Source organism: Schistocerca cancellata, chromosome 4 (genome assembly GCF_023864275.1).
Source record: "Schistocerca cancellata isolate TAMUIC-IGC-003103 chromosome 4, iqSchCanc2.1, whole genome shotgun sequence".
Taxonomy (NCBI): domain Eukaryota; kingdom Metazoa; phylum Arthropoda; class Insecta; order Orthoptera; family Acrididae; genus Schistocerca; species Schistocerca cancellata.
The window spans coordinates 724,279,858-724,301,830 of NC_064629.1; the positions used below are offsets into that span (position 1 = coordinate 724,279,858).

The 21,973-nt window shown below is 45.0% G+C and overlaps 1 protein-coding gene across 2 annotated transcripts in view; it reads left to right on the forward strand.

Moving 5' to 3' along the window:
• LOC126183786 (ribonucleoprotein PTB-binding 1-like) overlaps positions 1–21,973 on the forward strand; it is a 362,605-nt gene that overhangs the window by 244,587 nt on the left and 96,045 nt on the right. For both annotated transcript variants that reach the window (XM_049926024.1, XM_049926025.1), the window contains exon 2: positions 14,719–15,010. In XM_049926024.1, coding sequence (XP_049781981.1) covers positions 14,719–15,010 — 292 coding nt within the window. The remainder of the gene's footprint in view (positions 1–14,718; positions 15,011–21,973) is intronic.

Consider the following 21,973-nt stretch of genomic DNA (forward strand, 5'->3'; position numbering starts at 1 on the left):
AAAAGTTGTATTAAATGTGTTCTATCTGGGAAACGATTCAGAATAGGGCATAAGTCTACATAAAGTTTTTCATTCAGAATCACTATCACTCCTCAATGCATGTATCTTTGCGGCTCCTGACTCACCCTGTATAAAATCAACATACGAAATAGTAGTCCCTCTCTTAAATAAAGCACGTTGGTCGTTCTGGATCACTGTAGTCAGTAGAGACTGGTATCAATTGGCCGTGTGTCATTACCTTGCTGACTACACTCATGGCAGTGATGTAGTTTGTGTGTGTGTGTGTGTGTGTGTGTGTGTGTGTGTGTGTGTGTGTGTCAGCCGGTTATACGGTACCAGAGCATTAAGACGGGTCGACTTAGAGACGTTACAGAAAGGCAGAAAGGAGCTATTGTATTTGGACGTGCATATGACTACACCGTGAATGTAGTTGCCCAATTTGACGGTGTATTAACGTCGACTGTCCAACGCGTCTATAAGGAAAGCCTTATCACTCGCAGTCATGAAACACGGCCTAAGGACAGTGGTCTTAAAAAGATTTCATCCGACAGGGGCTATAGACGTACGTCACGCCTTGTCAGTGACAATCGAATACAAACCCGACATGAAGCGATGCTGTCAGTAATTCTAGGTCACTCTAATTCCATTTTCCAGTCGAACTTTGGAGTCGGGTACTTCGCAAAACGCCATTGCACACAGCGGCACATACGACTGCACGTCTTTAATGGCCCAAAGAATGGGTACAGTGAGACGTTTAATCCTGACGTAGTTTAGCCGTAGGTGGTTCTGTCGATTTTTTTTTTTTTATTTTGTAAATGGAGGAGTGTGGTTCGTATGATGACTACGCGCATTAATATACGGTAGATTAGCGTGAACATAAATCAGAATGTAAATTTCAATATTCTTGGTGACCAAGTCCAAGACATTCTTCATCTTCGTCCTGTCGTCACTCTCATCTCCGAAGATAACAGCTGTGTTCACATGGCTTCTAGCGTACCACGTTTGACGAAAACTCAAGGACTCCAATGCACCCCGACCATCCCGCAAAATAGCGCTGTATCAATACCACAGAAAACTTCTGCAGGTATTTTGAACAGCGGGTGATACGTAGCAATCAACACCCAGCAGTTTGGATAGTGCGGGATCCAAAATTCAACACTGATTGGCTTCATCGTGATATGGCCTGCCCGAAGAAACTTCGGACCCCCATCTATGCTGAATTGAGTCCAGTACTAAGACTAGAGGAGGTGTTACATAGTATTAGTCGGATGCCTCGTGGGCTGAATAATTTCTTTTACCCCTGTTTGTCATCAGTGCTTATAATCCCATGAAAGTATACCTGTTTCTTAGGCTGAATTGGCTTATATCCGCTTTTAAAAAAGTAACTTCATGAAATATCAAGGTTTGCAGTTGTCAGTGTCACGTGGACATTGGCGAGTGTGTGGCTGAACATTCTCTCTACTGTACACAACGATTGTAGCAGGAATAGGGAGAAGTCATTTCGAATAAACCATGTCACAGCTGTGACCGCTGAACTGAGTTTTAAACGTAGTTTCTTCCAGATGCGAGTGCAGGGTCATTATTTCTGTGCGACCGCCCTCGGCGATTTAATTAGTCACCAAATGATCTCGGCTGTGGAAACCTTCACTTGCATCCTAAAACACAAGAGGTAAGAAGATACAGGAAATACGAATTCTTTCAAATTTGTAAAGAAAATACAGAAACATGTCTTGCACTAAGTTGTAAGTGCAGCCGTAATTGTTAGACGTATCACTCGTAATATGAAAAAAGTAACGCTTAAAGAATTGGTTGAGAAACGTAGAGTTCGTAAGAATTTTCGTCAGTGAAAACTATGCACAGTAGAAATGTGTGCTCTGGACAACTGAAATTCCACTTGTTAAACGTATGAGACGTGAAAGTGATTACAAATTGTGTGTTTTGTTCCGCAGTTACGTTGTTCGCTTATTTTTAATTTAAGACATTACTAGGCGAATCGAGTATGCTTCGTTCATCGTGAGGCGTTTTTATTGTATTTATATGGAAACAAAATTTACATAAAGAATCTGAAGTGAATCATTTGATAATTGACAGACTACGTCCTATATAATCGTAACGCAGTCGTTTCTCGTGGGGTAAATTGGACGGACGGACGTGTGTGTGTGTGTGTGTGTGTGTGTGTGTGTTTTTTTTGTTTGTTTGTGGGCTGGTGTCGCATAAGCCCGGTGGAGGGCGTATTTCCAAGGCAAGACGCTGTTGGTTCCGTCTGGACTTGGTCGATGCGGCCAGTGACAAAGGTATTGTGGCCGCCCTCGCCCTGACAAATGGAGTGGAGTGCCTTGCCTCGTGCTCTTTGTGCTACGAGCTTGTAGGAAGCCTCATTTGTCAGCCACAGATTAGAAGCTTCTCGACCGCGCATTTCTTGATTTTTGTGTTTTGGTGGAGTAATTTTCTGGATCTAGGAACCCAACGAGAACACAGGTAACGAGGCCAGCAAAGACAAATCCCTCTTATCGTCTGTTATGCAGCATCTTTGTGGTGCATTCTAGGAAAACGAGAAATTGAGAACAAAGGAAACTTCAGCTTTGAAGGCTTGCCTGCCGGGGGGCGTCTTCAAGAGGTCAGTGTTACCTCTGAAGTAGACTGCAACGCAGTACCATTCCGCGTTTGGTCTGCAACAAGCAACGCGGTCGTCTTGCTTTCTGGCCATTTCTGAGTGCGTCACTTGGGCCCTAGTCTTAAGAAAATTAACAGTCCTCAGGAAAAATTCTTGCGCTTATTAAATGGCACGCCGAAAATAATCACTGTTTAGCTGCAATATTGTGACCATATCCCCACCCCTCCGGCGTGAAAGAACCAATTCGAGACAACTGCCAAGCGACAAACTCATAATTTGCAGTTTGGGATACGCGTGAGAGTGGAATACTGTTTATTTAGTTGACTCTGATAAGTCAGTCTGTGATGTCCTAGCGTTTGGGAACGAACGTATTGAAAACTGCGGAACTCAACTTGTGTCCTTCGATTGCTATCATCAGAATGTGTCGAAAGTGAACAAACGCCTATGAAACCGCAAGTAGGTGACACTGTGTTTTACGCCCACGCCTTCTCCAACTTCTCCAAGAACGTCGATGTCGGAATGTTAGCCGCGTGGTCTTAGGTGTCTTGCCACGGTCCGCGCGGCTCTCCCCCCCCCCCCCCCCCCCCCCCGGTCGTAGGTTCGAGCCCTCCCTCGGGCGTCTGTGTGTGTGTGTGTGTGTGTGTGTGTGTGTGTGTGTGTGTTGTCCTTAGCGAAAGTTAGATTAACTAGTTAGTAAGCTTAGGGATCGATGACCTCGGCAGTTTGGTCATAAGACCTTATCACAAATTTTCGGAATGTTGCTCGCTATATAAAACGAAAAAGAGGTAATCCGTAACACAGCTGCCCAGAGCAAATGCTGGGGAAAGGTACAGAACGGTCTGCTCGTCAGACATCGTTCTATAAAGAGCCATGGCGTCGACCTTAAGCCTATTCATGCTGACCCAGTGACGTTGCCAGTAATATTCTGATTAGAACTGTGCAGTGAGCGCGTTTCATCGGAACTCTCAAATTCTAAGTGACGAGAACATGTATTCTGGTGTAGTTTACCTCCTGGACGTCCAAATAACGTGAAATTCATGCTATGGGCAATTTCAGCTGTTCTGCTTGCCCGAAAATTGACTTAAGAGACTATCAATTGGTCAAATATTCTGCTCATAGCACCTCAAAGAGTCACTTTGTATGATGTTGTTGTTGTTGTTGTTGTTGTTGTTGTTGTTGTTGTCTTCAGTCCAAAGACAGGTTTGATGCAGCTCTCCATGCTACTCTATCCTGTGCAAGCCTCATCATCTCCCAGCACCTACTGCAACCTACATCCTTCTGAATCTGCGTAGTGTGTTCATCTCTTGGTCTCCCTCTACGATTTATACCCCTCACGCCTCCCTCCGGTACTTAACTGGTGATCCCGTAATGCCTCAGAATGTGTCCTACCAACCTATCCATTCTTCTAGTCAGGTTGGGCCACAACGTTCTCTTCTCCCCAATTAGTTACGTCATCCACCCGTTTAACCATCAGCATTCTTCTGTAGCCCCAAATTTCAAAACCTTCTGTGCACTTTTTGTATAAACTATTTACCATCGATGTTTCACTTCCGTACATGGCTACACTCCATACAAATACTTTCAGAAAGGACTTCCTGGCACTTAAATCTATTTACTTGTATTTCCTCGGTAAACTCTATCTATTTTGGGGGAGTTCATAATAAGATCCACCACCGTTTATCAGATGTTATTGTTTCGTTCAGCATTTATTTCAGTTCCAGGCAGTACTTCCCACAAGACTTCATAACAGTAGTGTTATTTTCAAATTTTTATTCTGATCCGACACAAGAATTTAATTAGCTTAAAAGCAGACGTTACATCTGCTGCGACTGCAAACTCCTGACATACCTGCATTCCAACGTGTGACATAACCGTATTGTAACTTACTCATCGCCCGCTCCGCCTTCTACACACGAAAATTCTCTCTCAGGGACGTTTTGCGGTGATGTTAAAAAAGAAAAAGAAAAAAAAGTTAACCTGATTAAATGCGATGAAAGGAATGAATGATTTTCTGAGTGCCTGTTTTTAAACAAACACTTAGATACTGCAGATGGTTACTTCAATATGTTCCATTTATAAATATAACGGAATGAATAGCGCTATGGCTATTCCTTACTTCCATAACGAATTATATTGCAGTTACTAAAAATTTTCGGTGCCAAATAGCGTAACACAGTCAACTAAAACAATAAACTGGCCGGATTTCTTAAACTGTTAAAAACTGAATATGCCCTACGGGACATTTTTAAGATTAGGAACGAAGCATCTGCGAAATAGCGTATGGATATGTGGAGTGTATCTAAAATAAACCAATATAAACCTTGATATAAAAGAATGAAAATCACAGCGTCAGTAATTGTGTATAATTTCCAGGAAGGAAAGCAAGTTGGATGTGAATATCCATTTAACTTCGAAGACATAAAGAACATGTCATTGACGCAGATGGACTTGGCAAAGGGGGACTCCATATTGGCGTTGTTGAGCGTAACAGTGCCCGTTGTTGTTTGTTGAAAATAGGGAGATCAAAACCAAAAATGCAGCGTGAGAATTTGATCCCTGTTTCTTACGGTTGATTGGTTGTTTTGGGGGAGGAGACCGGAGACCAAACAGAAAGTTCATCGGTCTCATCGGATTAGGGACGGATGGGGAAGGAAGTCGGCCGTGCCCTTTCAAAGGAACCATCCCGGCATTAGCCTGGAACGATTTAGAGAAATCACGGAAAACCTAAATCAGGATGGCCGGACTCTGGATTGAACCGTCGTCCTCTCGAATATTAGTCCAGTGTGCTAACTGCTGCGCCACCTCGCTCGGTGTGTTTCTTAAGGATTAGAGTTCAGTGTCTTAACCATTATGCCTCAGTTTAGTGGGGACGATTGGGGTGCACAGAAAAATAATGGAATCATATCCAGAAAAATTCGGAGTAGGTATTAAAATCCATGGAGAAGAAATAAAAACTTTGAGGTTCGCCGATGACATTGTAATTCTATCAGAGACAGCAAAGGACTTGGAAGAGCAGTTGAACGGAATGGACAGTGTCTTGAAAGGAAGATATAAGATGAACATCAACAAAAGCAAAACGAGGATAATGGAATGTGGTCGAATTGAGTCGGGTGATGCTGAGGGAATTAGATTAGGAAATGAGACACTTAAAGTAGTAAAGGAGTTTTGCTATTTGGGGAGCAAAATAACTGATGATGGTCGAAGTAGAGAGGATATAAAATGTAGACGGGCAATGGGAAGGAAAGCGTTTCTGAAGAAGAGAAATTTGTTAACATCGAGTATAGATTTAAGTGTCAGGAAGTCATTTTTGAAAGTATTTGCATGGAGTGTAGCCATGTATGGAAGTGAAACGTGGACGATAAGTAGTTTGGAAGGGAGAGAATAGAAGCTTTCGAAATGTGGTGCTACAGAAGAACGCTGAAGATTAGATGGGTAGATCATGATGATGAAGTATTGAATAGAATTGGGGAGAAGAGAAGTATGTGGCACAACTTGACAAAAAGAAGGTACCGGTTAGTAGGACATGTTCTGAGGCATCAAGGGATCACAAATTTAGCATTGGAGGGCAGCTTGGAGGGTAAAAATCGTAGAGGGAGACCAAGAGATGAATACACTAAGCAGATTCAGAAGGATGTGGGTTGCAGTAAGTACTGGGATATGAAGAAGCTTGCACAGGATAGGGTAGCATGGAGAGCTGCATCATCTCAGGACTGAAGACCACAACAATAGCACAGTGCGTTCCTTGCGCTGGTCTCATTTAATAACTCGGCGTCGCATTATTCTCGGATGAGTCGCACAATACCACAATACTGTTGGTCACCCTAGACGACCACGCAGCAATTCAGTAGTTGTGTGTAAATGTACGACTCTTACATCAGCTTTCATGGTTACGGTACTGTTTTACGGTTCTCGATAAATGCATGTGGTTATACTGTCCCTGACTGCTGACGTCTTTTCGTGGGGCACAAAACAAAACGCCGTAATGTCCTATCCGTTATGTACACCACCGAACACCCTCCGAGAAACACTGACATAATCTCGTATGACAAGTCAAAGTAACTACATTATTCAACTAACAAAACCGCTGGAACATAGACGTAATCATCGGAAGAAACACATGAGTACTATGCCTGAACACACCATCCGGACTCTGTAGGTAATTAATCAGCGAATGGAGATTTGTGTGCAGCAGTGAAATGAGGGCGCTCCATTTACTGGAATACTTTTTTTCCCTTCTTTTGAAGTGAAACCATCTATTCGTCAGTCTGTCGAGCTTTCGTGTGTGACAGCTTTGTAACTACTGAATTGAATCTTTTTTAATAACTACGAGGCAAATATTGCGTAAACAGTGGCTGCGCCCACAACGGTTAGATCATATCTGTACGTGTTTGTAGCGCAGTGTTGTTGTTGTTGTTGTTGTTGTTCTGTGGCGTCATCACACGAGTGTAGGCGCTTGCGCGTGATCGTTACGAGTTAGCTTTGTGGAAACGCTTTTATTTAGAACATTGATTCGTATATCATTGTGGAGAGCTTGCATGGCACTGTTATGACCCAAAATGAGACAATAAAAATTTACGCCGCAATAGAAGTGAAAATTAGAATTAAATTGAAAGTTTGCTCGCAATTAGAGTTAACGCAAGTCAAAGTAAAGTTCGCGTCGAAGGAATGTAAAAAGCCTGTGCTTAGCGAATGCGAGAGCTACGGCAGTGTCGAAAAGGAAATGGATAAACCGCGCAAAGCGATTACGTAGCTGGCCCACTCTGCATACAGGAGCCAATGACAGTCTAAACTCACGATTCATCTATTCTGTAACCATTATACTACTCTCTGTAACCATTGTATTAAAGAGAGTGATAATTAAATCACATATTAAAACGAAACACTTGCAATGGTCTTATCCGGACGTTTTCACAATCAATCAGGAGTACGAACCCGAACTTTGCACACACACCTTTTTTTGGGGGGGGGGGGGGGACGGTACAAAATGCTAATTGCCAGTGGTGGAGCAGGCTCTGATGAGACAAGATTCAGGTACTAAAACTGTAGATATGGATTTCAGTCTCCAGTGGGGAATATGCTGTCACCTATCTAACTGCTGAAGCGAGCCCTGTACACAGATCTCGTACCTTGTAACAGTGGCGGACGAAGTGTGTCAATATTAAGCAATGAGAAAGGACGTGTCTGTCTATAGTAAGTACTAGTTACTTGTTATACGAGTTCTTCTCTTAGCCAATCCCTTTCACCCGGTCCACTAACATTATCTTCAACGTAATTGCTGACTCGGGAGGTTTCATACACTTTTTCTAACGTCAGTCTGCTATAAAACACAACAAAACAAAGACTTGTTGGAGAAGAGGGGTATATTTGGAGCACGAACCGGTTCCGCTATGTAAGCTTTAACGCCTTCATATTCTTAAATGTAGCGCAATGGAAATGCAGCAATAACTCTTCACATAACCGCACTCGTCATATGAAGCTTTCAGTAGAAGCTCCTACAGTTCTTGCATCTGTAACATGCCGTCCCGCTAGGCTTGCAATAAATTTCTCATCGGATACCTCAAAGCACAATATTGATGGTAAAAACTTTTATATAAGTGAACAGTGATCACAGACTCAGTACTGTAGACAAAACGATGTTTCTTGGGCCGGCCTGTGTGGCCGTGCGGTTCTAGGCGCTTCAGTCTGGAACCTACGCTACGGTCGCAGGTTCGAATCCTGCATCGGGCATGGATGTGTGTGATGTCCTTAGGTTAGTTAGGTTTAAGTAGTTCTAAGTTCTAGGGGAGTGATGACCACAGATGTTAAGTCCCATAGTGCTCAGAGCCATTTCAACCATTTTTTGATGTTTCTTGATGTCAAGTAATTGCCAACAACGCAGAGGGGTTCGAAATCCGATGTTTGCTACTGCAAGCTCTCTGCCTTTGAAGATGAAGCTTTATTTAAACAAGAAATAACAATAACTGTTGGTCAAGTGTAAATTTCCCCGTCACTTGTGTAATTGGTTGTTCTTTCTTGCAGCTTGCTTTTAAATAATTTTCTCTTCGAACTTCATTAGCTTTCGGAAAAGAAGAGAGTCTGCTTAATTAATAAGTCTTACAGTGTTTCGTGCTAACGGTGAAAAAAAAATGTACAAGGAGCTGTTGTATCTCATTTCACCTTAATATTCTATTTTATCAACGAATCATCGTCGTTGATGTTCGCTGTAACATTTGATGTTTTAAATTAGTGTAGTACGCAGTTCATATGATCGCAGTACGCTAGTTTTGGTCGCGCTGGCGTTTATTGGCAAGATCGGCTGTCACGTGTCTGATCATGTTCCATACTGGCAGTTGAACACTCTGGAGTGATACCAACTAAAGAGCGTCTTTTGTTTTGGTGATGCTGATAGTGCATCCAACAGAGAGTGATCCATTTGAGTTCGGAGCTTACCACGACATTAATACGATAATAGATAATAGGCATAGACTCCCACTAACAGCCGGCACGGTAGCTCAGCGTGTTCGGTCAGAGGGCTGCGTGCTCTTTGTAATAAGAAAACTGAGTCAAGGAACCAACGATCAATTTGAACGGATGTCTTGTGACGTCCGCCCCGACCAAACGCAACGAACTATATCGAACAAAAAAAAAAAAAAAAAAAAAACCGCCGGCACGGTAGCTCAGCGTGTTCGGTCAGAGGGTTAGCTGCCCTCTGTAATAAAAAAACTGAGTTAATCGATCAACAACGAACTTAAACGGATGTCTTACGACGTCCGCCCCTAGCAGATGCAACGAACGAAAGTGAACGAAATGAGAATAGCCGGCACGGTAACTCAGCGTGTTCGGTCAGAGGGTTAGCTGCCCTCTGTAATTAAAAAACCCTGAGTTAATGGACCAACGGCGAACTGAAACGGGTGTCTTGCTACGTCTGCGACGAGCAGATACAACGAACGAAAAAAAAGGGGCTTTAGTCTGGAACCGCGCGACCGCTACGGTCGCAGGTTCGAATCCTGTCTCGGGCATGGATGTGTGTGATGTCCTTAGGTTAGTTAGGCTTAAGTAGTTCTGAGTTCTAGGGGACTGATGACCTCAGATGTTAAGTCCTATAGTGCTCAGAGCCATTTGAACCACCTCCTCCTCCTCTCTCTTCCCTCCTTAAATTTTCACCATCCCTGATCCAAAAAAATTGTTTGTATGAGCAGTTTCCTGCTATGCGCTCATCTGCGCAAATGCTGATACCTTCATTGTGTTTGTTTTTTAGTTTGAAATTTAAAGAATGTGTTTCAGTAATGTTATTATGCAAATCTATTTCAGGAGACCTTTGGGTAGCATTATTTTCTATCAAGTTTGCTTTTAGTTCCAGTTTTTCCGCGTCGTTATCCTTGAATAGTAGAGTTGAGTATCATTTGCATGAGTAGCAACATTGTCATAATTCACTGTGCGTAGGATGTGTCTTGTGTTAAATTAAGAGCAATGGGCCAAGTGTGGATCCCTGTGGGACACAGAAGTTTATAATACTCGAGTCAGAGCTTATTCTCTCTCCTGACGTTTTTTGTAATTTCTGTACATGATTTTATTTTGGACGTTGAACGTGTACAACTTTGTGAGACCTTAACTTTTCCTGGCGAATTGAATGTTCAAATAACTTACGGATTCGCTGCCGGGTGGCGTCGTCGAACACCGCCGATATTTCGGCAGGAGCACACCCTGCCATTCTCAAGGCACAAATGCAAGGAAGAAGAAATGTGCAAGCAAATTTAATACCTCGGTTCACAGAGGAGAAACAGGGAAGACACCACACACACAGAACAAGTGTCAACACAAACAAAGATAAGCAACATCAGAAATATCGATAGTTACTATTAATCAACATGTCATATATTGGTCAGACAATCAGGACTGTGGAAGACCGGTGTATTGAACATAACCGTCACACACGCTTGCAACAGCCGAGCAAATCCGCTATTGCAGAACATTGCCTTGACACCGGTCATCCTATGGAATACAACAACACGGAGATTCTGGTTCAAATGCCTCTGAGCACTATGGGACTTAACTTCTGTGGTCATCAGTCCCTTGAACTTAGAACTACTTAAACCTAATTAACCTAAGGACATCACACACATCCATGCCCGAGGCAGGATTCGAACCTGCGACCGTAGCAGTCGCGCGGCTCCGGACTGAGCGCCTAGAACCGCGAGACCACCGCGGCCGGCACGGAGATTCTGGCTTGCACGTCCAGCTATTGGGATAGTGTTATTAAGGAAGCTGTTGAAATCAGACTATCAAGCAGCCTTATTAACAGAGATGGTGGATTTTGTTTAAATGCTGCTTGGAATCCGGCTCTGTCTCTCATCAAAAAACAGAGGGACAGAATTAGTGCTACCTCACCTGTTGATTAATAATAACTATCGATATTTCTGATGTTGGTTATCTTTATGTGTGTGTGTTCTGTGTGTGGTGTCTTCCTTGTTTCTCCTCTGTGAACCGAGGTATTAAATTTGCTTGCACATTTCTTCTTCCCTGCGTTTGTGCCTTGAGAATGGCAGGGTGTGCTCCTGCCGAAATATCGGCGGTGTTCGACGACGTCGCCTGGCAGCAAACCCGTAAGTTATTTGAACGTGTACAACTTTATCGGAAGGTAGTCGAATGACAGTTATTCGCCTCGCTGGTCGTCGATGGAGGTTGTTGTGGTGGCAGCCGACGAAAGAGAGAGGGGGAGGAGGTGAGGAAACGAGACATCGGTGCCCCTTGGCAGCCATAGGACGCAGAGTCGGCTCGCCAGGAATCCGCTACGTTTAATTGGCAGTGCGCGGCGGCCAGGGTGCATACGGGCGCCAGCCAACTGGGGCGAATGACCGCCAGCTTCTCGTCCGGAGAGCCGCAATTAGAATAATCGCGCCGTACAGATCTTACCGCCGTCCGCCTGTTACCACCGGACCCGGGGACCGACGCCCACCACTGTGCATAACGTGCCGAAGGCAGCGGCTAACGCTTCCATAGTGCGGCGGTTCCTCTGCACTGCGTCACCTGTGCAAAACGTACAGGATTATTTACTTACTGTTGCTAGGGAGAAAATTTGGTACAAAATATGGAGATCTCGTTCGTTGAATAACGTGATTTTACTGTTGTATTGTGCGCGTAAATGTCCCCACGGGCCGGCCGGAGTGGCCGAGCGGTTCTAGGCGCTACAGTCTGGAACCGCGCGACCGCTACGGTCGCAGGTTCGAATCCTGCCTCGGGCATGGATGTGTGTGATGTCCTTGGGTTAGTTAGGTTTAAGTAGTTCTAAGTTCTAGGGGACTGATGACCTCAGAAGTTAAGTCCCATAGTGCTCAGAGCCAATTGAACCAGGGAAGCGTCCTGGGACCTCTGCTGTTCCTGATCTATATAAATGACCTGGGTGAAAATCTGAGCAGCTCTCTTAGGTTGTTCGCAGATGATGCTGTAATTTACCGTCTAGTAAGGTCATCCGAGGACCAGTATCAGTTGCAAAGCGAATTAGAAAAGATTTCTGTATGGTGTGGCAGGTGGCAGTTGACGCTAAATAACGAAAAGTGTGAGGTGATCCACATGAGTTCCAAAAGAAATCCGTTGGAATTCGATTACTCGACAAATAGTACAATTCTCAAGGCTGTCAATTCAACTAAGTACCTGGGTGTTACAATTACCAACAAATTCAGTTGGAAAGACCACATAGATAATATTGTGGGGAAGGCGAGCCAAAGGTTGCGTTTCATTGGCAGGACACTTAGAAGATGCAACAAGTCCACTAAAGAGACAGCTTACACTACACACGTTCGTCCTTTGTTAGAATATTGCTGCGCGGTGTGGGATCCTTACCAGGTGGGATTGACGGATGACATCGAATGGGTGCAAAAAAGGGCAGCTCGTTTCGTATTATCACATAATAGGGGAGAGTGTGTGGCAGGTATGATACGCGAGTTGGGCTGGAAGTCATTAAAGCAAAGACGTTTTTCGTCGCGGCGAGATCTATTTACGAAATTTCAGTCACCAACTTTCTCTTCCGAATGCGAAAATATTTTGTTGAGCCCAACCTACATAGGTAGGAATGATCATCAAAACAAAATAAGAGAAATCAGAGCTCGAACAGAAAGGTTTAGGTGTTCGTCTTTCCCGCGCGCTGGTCGGGAGTGGAATGGTAGAGAGATAGTATGATTGTGGTTCGATGAACCCTCTGCCAAGCACTTAAATGTGAATTGCAGAGTAATTATGTAGATGTAGATTTCCCCACGGTTTGTTCTATTGTGTCTCACTGTTTAGAGGCACAAAACGCGTGGGTGTTTTCAGCTCGTTACTAAATGCAAATAAGTAGGAGGCCGAGTTGATAGGAGCCGAAGGAGTCCAGGTTGCAATAATATGTGGTACGACACACTTTTAGAGAGGATTATTATTCAAGAAACACACAGTACAATGAAAATCACATATCTTCAGTAGATTGTAGGACTGCAGCTGCGGCTGTGAACCACCCAATGGTAGTTCTTTCTCGAGAGCCACGTGCTCACAGTGTTGCCTGTTTTGTAGGTTGCATGCAGCGCCTTGTAAAATTTCGCTGGCTGCACGCCGGCAACACGCCTTCTCCCCCCTCTCTCCCTCCCCCCTCTCTCTCCCTCCCCCCTCTCTCTCCCTCCCCCCTCTCTCTCCCTCCCCCTCTCTCCCCTCCCCCCTCTCCCCCTCTCTCTCCCCCTCCCCCTCTCTCTCCCCCTCCCCCTCTCTCTCCCCCTCCCCCTCTCTCTCCCCCTCCCCCTCTCTCTCCCCCTCCCCCTCTCTCTCCTCCTCCTCCTCTCTCCCCCCCCTCCCCTCTCTCTCCCTCGCCCCTCTCTCTCCCTCGCCCCCTCTCCCTCTCCCCCCTCTCTCCCTCCCCCTCTCTCTCCCTCCCCCTCTCTCTCCCTCCTCTCAATTCCTCTTCCCCCCTCTCTTCCTCTTCCCCCCTCTCTTCCTCTTCCCCCCTCTCTTCCTCTTCCCCCCTCTCTTCCTCTTCCCCCCTCTCTTCCTCTTCCCCCCTCTCTTCCTCTTCCCCCCTCTCTTCCTCTTCCCCCCTCTCTTCCTCTTCCCCCCTCTCTTCCTCTTCCCCCCTCTCTTCCTCTTCCCCCCTCTCTTCCTCTTCCCCCCTCTCTTCCTCTTCCCTCCCCCCCCCTCTCTCTCTCTCTCTCTCTCTCTCTCTCTCTCTCTCTCTCTCTCTCTCTCTCTCTCTCTCTCTCTCCCCCCCCCCTCTCCCTCTCCCTCTCTTCAACATTACAATATGTCAGTCGCAAAGTAATTTTAATCCCATACAAATTGCAGGCCCTATCTGAAGTGCTGATCCCATACAGATTCCTAAACCCTTACAAGTCTGGAGAATTGGTGGTGGTGAATTTTTAATAGCTACAAGATTTTATAAACGAAAACGTGGGATGCTTGCAGTATACAACTGATGCGTGTATAGTTCAACTCCTATTACCTGTTGCATGCGCCCCATGTTTTTCCTTACAAATCTTATTAGTATTGTCAAAGTTGTTAAAAACTCACAACCTCAAATTTTCAGGGCTATCTGTATGAGGCTACGAGAAATTACTTTTAAACTTTCTAGTACGATTGAAAAACATATTATAAAAACTTAATTTTATTTAAATATTTTCTACTTTTTAGTTTTGTGTACTGAAATTTTTCAACGTATTTTAAACAATTTGACGATCAATTTTTAAATTCTTACTTACATACTAGAATTTTACCCGTGACTCTGCCTATGTATGTGAATGTCACATACATTGTACACATCTCCTCCTCTGCCTTATCTCCCCCCCCCCCTCCCCCTCGTTTTTTACGCTCAGCCGTGTTCGTCCGCTCACATACCATCAGGAACGCATTCAGATACTACCCACACAACACTCCAGTCTTGCGGGACAGCCGAGATCCCGAGCCTTACGAAACTTCTCTGCTCCCCACTCGCCATCTCCACCCCTACCGAACAGATAGGTAAGAAAGAGTGTTAATATTGTACATTCATCCAGTTCTGAGCTAAGTCTCGAGCTCATTGGAAAGTTAGTTTAAAATCAGTTGCAAAATTTGTACAAGACAGACAGACAAGGAGCCGCTGAGTGTGTACGTGTTTTGTTTTGTTCCCGCAGGAGATCCGCGAGCTGCTGTCGGAGCTGCCGGTGTCTTCGGTGCAGCTGCAGAGCGGGCTGGGCTCCGGTGTGGCGCGCGCGTCGCTGGACGAGCCGGACCTGCTGGAGGACTGGGAGCGCGAGCGCGTCTTCCTGCTGCGGGGGCAGCGCGTGCCCGTCGCGCCCACACCCACCGAGATGATGCTCTGCGTCGCCAGGCTCCCCCTGCACTACACCGACGCCCAGTTCCACGCGCTCGTCGCCGCCTACGGGGATGTGCGCCGCAGCTTCCTCATGATCAGCGAAAAAACCGGTGAGCCGCCGCCCTCTTTCGCCCCATTATACAGGGTGTTACAAAAAGGTACGGCCAAACTTCCAGGAAACATTCCTCACACACAAAGAAAGAAAATATGTTATGTGGACATGTGTCCGGAAACGCTTACTTTCCATGTTAGAGCTCATTTTATTACCTCTCTTCAAATCACATTAAATCATGGAATGGAAACACACAGCAACAGAACGTACCAGCGTGACTTCAAACGCTTTGTTACAGGAAATGTTCAAAATGTCCTCCGTTAGCAAGGATACATGCATCCACCCTCCGTCGCATGGAATCCCGGATGCACTGATGCAGCCCTGGAGAAAGGCGTATTGTATCACAGCCGTCCACAATACGAGCACGAAGAGTCTCTACATTTGGTACCGGGGTTGCGTAGACAAGAGCTTTCAAATGCCCCCATAAATGAAAGTCAAGAGGGTTGAGGTCAGGAGAGCGTGGAGGCCATGGAATTGGTCCGCCTCTACCAATCCATCGGTCACCGAATCTGTTGTTGAGAAGCGTACTAACACTTCGACTGACATGTGCAGGAGCTCCATCGTGCGTGAACCACATGTTGTGTCGTACTTGTAAAGGCACGTGTACTAGCAGCACAGGTAGAGTATCCCGTATGAAATCATGATAACGTTCTCCATTGAGCGTAGGTGGAAGAACATGGGGCCCAATCAAGACATCACCAACAATGCCTGCCCAAACGTTCACAGAAAATCTGTGTTGATGACGTGATAGCACAACTGCGTGCGGATTCTCGTCAGCCCACACATGTCGATTGTGAAAATTTACAATTTGATCACGTTGGAATGAAGCCTCATCCGTGAAGAGAACATTTGCACTGAAATGAGGATTGACACATTGTTGGATGAACCATTCGCAGAAGTGTACCCGTGGAGGCCAATCAGCTGCTGATAGTGCCTGCACACGCTGTACATGGCACGGAAACAACTGGTTCTCCCGTAGCACTCTCCATACAGTGACGTGGTCAACGTTACCTTGTACAGCAGCAACTTCTCTTACGCTGACATTAGGGTTATCGTCAATTGCACGAAGAATTGCCTCGTCCATTGCAGGTGTCCTCGTCGTTCTAGGTCTCCCCCAGTCGCGACTTATAGGCTGGAATGTTCCGTGCTCCCTAAGACGCCGATCAATTTCTTCGAACGTCTTCCAGTCGGGACACCTTCGTTCTGTAAATCTGTCTCGATACAAACGTACCGCGCCACGGCTATTGCCCCGTTCTAATCCATACATCAAATGGGCATCTGCCAACTACGCGTTTGTAAACATTGCACTGACTGCAAAACCACGTTCGTGATGAACACTAACCTGTTGATGCTACATACTGATGTGCTTGATGCTAGTACTGTAGAGCAATGAGTCGCATGTAAACACAAGCACCGAAGTCAACATTACCTTTCTTCAATTGGGCCAACTGGCGGTGAATCGAGGAAGTACAGTACATACTGACGAAACTAAAATGAGCTCTAACATGGAAATTAAGCGTTTCCGGACACATGTCCACATAACATCTTTTCTTTATTTGTGTGTGAGGAATCTTTCCTGAAAGTTTGGCCGTACCATTTTGTAACACCCTGTATATACAGTCATGGAAATAAGTATTCATACAGTAGGTGGTGACATACTACGATGGTGTGTTGGGATAGTAAATCACTCACAGCGCCGATGCGAATAAGCACGATGATGTAGCGTCAGATAACCGTGTTCTTGGTAACGAAGCTTCCCGTATGCCACGAATCTATTCTGGGAAAATAAAATATGTTACACTCCGCACAGTCTACGACAGGGCAAAATGTATTCGTACAGCGGACTACTTTCAACCAAACAAACAGCTGACGCAGCCCCGGAGTGCATTCCACACTTGTGTAGTCGTGTGGCGGCCGTGAAGCAACAACACGTCGGACGTGGGTACCGTGGAACAGCAGAATGGGCCACAAGGGGAAGGAAACGACCATTGAGGAACGAAACATCGTTATCGCCCAATATCTTCAGCACATATCGACCTTGTCAGTCAGTTGTCTCATCGACATCGTTCCACATATATCAATCGCCTAATCTTCACCTATCCTGCTCAATGTATTTTCATATAAAGTATCTAAATAGTTCTTTCGCAGTGTTGATTCTGATGGATTGCTGCGGTGACAGTATATCTCTAGAAAACTTTTGAACTGGCTATTTTCAACTGCATTGAATAGTATGTATTGTGCAACAATGGCTCGACACAAGTCAAGATGAAATTCATTTTTGTGTCTTGCATTTGGTTTAGTTACAAACGTTTCTTTCAAGATGGTTTATTAACTTTCTTGATGTTTAATCCCCGCAACATGCTGACTTAAATGCGACATCTGTTCAGAAAGTACCGAGAAACAAAAAGAAATGAGAAATACTTTCTGGAAGAATTTACGTACGAGAAGGGTTTAGAAGCAATATTATTGCATTCGTATGTGTTTGGTCCAAGTTAACTCGGGAAAAACAGTGTCATCACCGTTCTCTGAGTGCGCGTAACAGATAAAAGCGTAACGCTTTACCTGCGTCTTTGTTGCCCACATTGCAGTGAATAACTCTTCCGTCTGTAGAGAAATCAGGAAATTCTTTTAACCACTGACGAATCAGAAATGATTTGGAGCTGGCTACTTTCGCCATGCTTGACTTCCCACAAATACACTGCCGCTGTGAAATATTTCACCACATCCGAGCTCCACGCTGACCGACTGAATGAAGACAGTGCAGGTGTTTTAAAGAGGCTGTTCAGGCAGGGCAGGAAGTCGCCGGAGGCAGATCACAAGGCTCCTCAATACCCTGCCGGCCCATTTGACGGTTCACAGCGAGCGAGAAAGCTCTGCGGAGCAGGTCGGGCTTCAACAGCGTGGATTGTGCTGTCGTCGAGAAAATGGTACAAATGGCTCTGAGCACTATGGGACTTAACATTTGAGGTCATCAGTCCCCTAGAACTTAGAACTACTTAAACCTAATTATCCTAAGGACATGACACACATCCATGCCTGAGCCAGGATTCGAACCTGCGACCGCAACAGTCGCGCGGTTCCGGACTGAAGCGCCTAGAACCGCTCGGTCACCACGGCCGGCCTGCTGTCGTCGTCTGACTCAGGCTTTAGCGTTCACGCATGCAAACAAACAAGTTATCATTCAATTACTGTTTTCTAAGTAGCCGGGAAGACCAGAAGAGTACTTTTATTCATACATATTTTCACAGGAGTTTTAAAAATTAGATACAGCCAGGTTCTAGCATGAAATTAGGTATTTTATGTACTATAAAATTACAATTTTTGATAAAATATTTGCGTAATTCTTAGCTGGAAAGATCACGAGAGAATGGTAGTAATAAAAATTTTTATTTGATTGGATTTTTAAAATTTAGTTACAGTTAGCTATTAACCTGAAATTAGGTATTTTTAGGTCCTATAAAACTGACGTTTTCCATCATAAATTGGCGTAATTCGTGTATGAACAACTTTTATTGCTTTTATTTAATGAAGAACAAAATAGGTTTTTACCTAAAATACGAGGTCTAATAATGACAATGAGTTGTTCTGAATGAGTGAGCGAGAAAGGGCAACTGGGAGTGGATGAGTATGACGACTTACAGCGGCGGACTAGTGGGTGTGAGTGATTTGCAGTTACAGGAGCTTGTGGGAGTAAGAGGTGGGCTGTATGTTAAAAAGAGCATGAGTATATTCGCATGCCAAAATGTTAGGGAAATTTTTAAAGTTGCTGAGGAAGATAGAATGAGGCAGCTGGTAGCCTACTTTGCAGTCAGTTTTTTAATTGAAACAGAAGCATTTTCACCTTTCTTGTGCTCCGCAAGGAGCATTTTTTGGTTGGTTATTTATGCCCATCCTGTGGCATATTGTTTTAATTTCATTTGCCCATATGTTTCTGGGTCTCCCCTAGGTCTCTTGCCAAATAATTTCTCCATGAATATTCTTGAAACCACTTGGTCCTCTTTCATTCTCATCAGACGGGCTGCCCACTGAAGTGTTCTAGAATTTATCATGCGAAAGGTTCGCGGGAAGGATTGTTGCCGGTAAGCCTGTGTGAGCTCTTCGTCATTTTATAGCGAGATACACATAGGAGGAAGAGATCCGCGTTGATTGACTCGTTTCGGAAAGTACGTTCTCGGAATTTTAGCCGGCCGCTGTGGATGAGCGGTTCTACGCGCTTCATTCCGGAACCGCGCTGCTGCTACGGTCGTGGGTTCGAATCCCGCCTCGGGCATGGCTGTGTGTGATGTCCTTAGGTTAGTTAGGTTTAAGTAGTTCTAAGTCAAGGGGACTGATCACCTCAGGTGTTAAGTCCCATAGTGCTTAGAGCCATTTTCGGAATTTTAACAGTAGACCATGCCGTGATGTGGAACGCCTCTCTTGCAGTGACTGCCACTGGAATTTGCCGAGCACCTTCGAGACTCTGTCGCGTCCTTAATATAATTTACATTCGTACTCGACATTTACAGGCGTGAGGGAACTTCGCTGAACATAATTGAAGAGTTGTTCCTTGCTGTAGTTCTCCCCCCTCCCCCCCTCCCCACCCTCTCATCGTTTTTCTTTTTTCCCGCTGACAACTTTCTTCCGTTCAGGACATATAGCACATACAAAACACTACTCGTCTGTTAAACTGTGGAGACCGTGAAGGAAGACAGCCTTTTTCCTGACATAGATCTCATTAAAGCCCTTTACGCCGAATTCCCCCTTCAACCCTTTCTTGACATTTTGCGACGTAGAAGCTGTCTAAAGAGACAGTCTTTAAAGCTTTTATTTTGCTCCTCGGGTGCTACGTCTGGAGTTGGTGCTGGAAGGATAATACGCAGTAGGTGCAGCGTAATCTGAGCGAATGACCACTATTAAACTCGAAATCTCTTACTGCAGACGGTAAACCAGCGGAGCGACGTCGTACTAGACACGAAATGATTATCCACGTGCCAGTTTTTTGGTGCTTCGTCCATGCTGCGAAGTCACGAAGAAAAATCGGCAACACACTTCGCATCTATTACGGACTACGTGCGTAGTAGTTACAGGTATTATTCTATTGAAGAACCATTAACGATTACCATATCGGCACTGGAATAAAGGCGAGGTTATTCAATAATCAGGGTCTCAGCCTGTTCACTGCCCTGAAACACATGAGACCTTTCGAAACTTCTAGCCCGACTACACTGCAATAAATTGAGGATAACGGTGGCAAAAGGTTCATGTTTAATAAACTTTTTGTAAAATGCAAGCGAAACTGTGGTACCTTCGCAAGCAGTCGCTGACTGCGTGGTTCGAAGAAGCTGATACTGGGAAGAAGAATTAACACGTCAGTTTTGGTTACAGTGGTGAATGGTTGAGTCTCATAAGTAAAAGATTAGAATGAATCATTGCTGTAGAAGCGGTTAACAAGAATTGGCTCATGCATTTTAGCAACATCGTGTAGTTCGTTCTCGATGCGACACGGAAATGTAAAGTATCGAGCAGCAGGGTTGTTACGATTAATCTGTGAAAGCCGGTAAAAGGCAAGGTTACCAACACAGTTCTCCATATAAGCGACAAGCCTTACTGTAACTTTTTTTAGTTGTTTCTTCTGCAAAAAGTAAAGGCTTGGTGTGAAATGGAACACCGCCATCGAGCTAACAGCTCATACACGTTTATGTAGGACTACACCGATTTGTTAACAATCGCCGGCCGGGGTGGCCGAGCGGTTCTAGGTGCTACAGTCTGGAACCGCACGACCTCTACGGTCGCAGGTTCGAATCCTGCCTCGGGCATGGATGTGTGTGATGTCCTTAGGTTAGTTAGGTTTAAGTAGTTCTAAGTTCTAGGGGACTGATGACCTCTGAAATTGACTCCCATTGTGCTCAGAGCCATTTGAACGATTTGTTAAGAATCCAACAAACCTCACTGTCTAATCTTCTTGCAAACCAAAGATCGTTCTTGCATATCCTATCTGATTAAAAGTCTCCGGACATTATTAGTGGACATTAATGTTGGATGTGTTCATCCCTCTCTTTTATGATGGCCTGAACTCTGTAAGGGACACTTTCAGTGAGGTGTCTAAATGTCGAAGAAGGAATGGCAGCCCATTCTTCCTCAAGAGCCGAAATTGGACTCTGGGACCTGGAGCGAAGTCGACGTTCCGGCCGGCCGCGGTGGTCTAGCGGTTCTAGGCGCTCAGTCCGGAACCGCGCGACTGCTACGGTCGCAGGTTCGAATCCTGCCTCGGGCATGAATGTGTGTGATGTCCTTAGGTTAGTTAGGTTTAAGTAGTTCTAAGTTCTAGGGGACTGATGACCTCAGAAGTTGACTCCCATTGTACTCATAGCCATTTGAACCATTTTTGAAGTCGACGTTCCAATTCATCCCAACGGTGTCATTTGGTTGAAGTCGGTACTCCAGGCAAGCCAGTCTATGTTAGGAATGTTACTGTCCACAAGTCATAGCTTGGCCGATACTGTTTTATGACAGGATGCATTGTCATACTGGTAAAGTCAGTTATCGTCTCCGAACTGTTCCTGTACCATTTGCAGTACACAATGCTGCAAAATGAGTTAACATCCTTCCGCATTTAACCTTTTCTTAGGGGCGATAAAGGCATCATACCGTAAGTTACGAAAAACATCCCCATACTGTAACACCACTTCCTCCGTAATTTGCTGTTGGTACTACGCATGGTACGTAGCAGGTAACGTTTTCCAGACATTCGCCAAACCGAACTCTTCCATCAGACTGCCAGAGTGTGTAGCGTGGTTCATCACTCTATTATTGGTTTCTAGTCATTTAATGTCCAGTGGCGTCGCATTGTTACAGGAATGTGTGGCTTATGAGAAGCCGCTCGACCGTTGTACCTCACGCACGGTGACTGTGCTAGCTAGACCGCTGGTAGCACTTTGATAATCACGAATGATTCCTTATACTGATTACATCCGATTTTGTG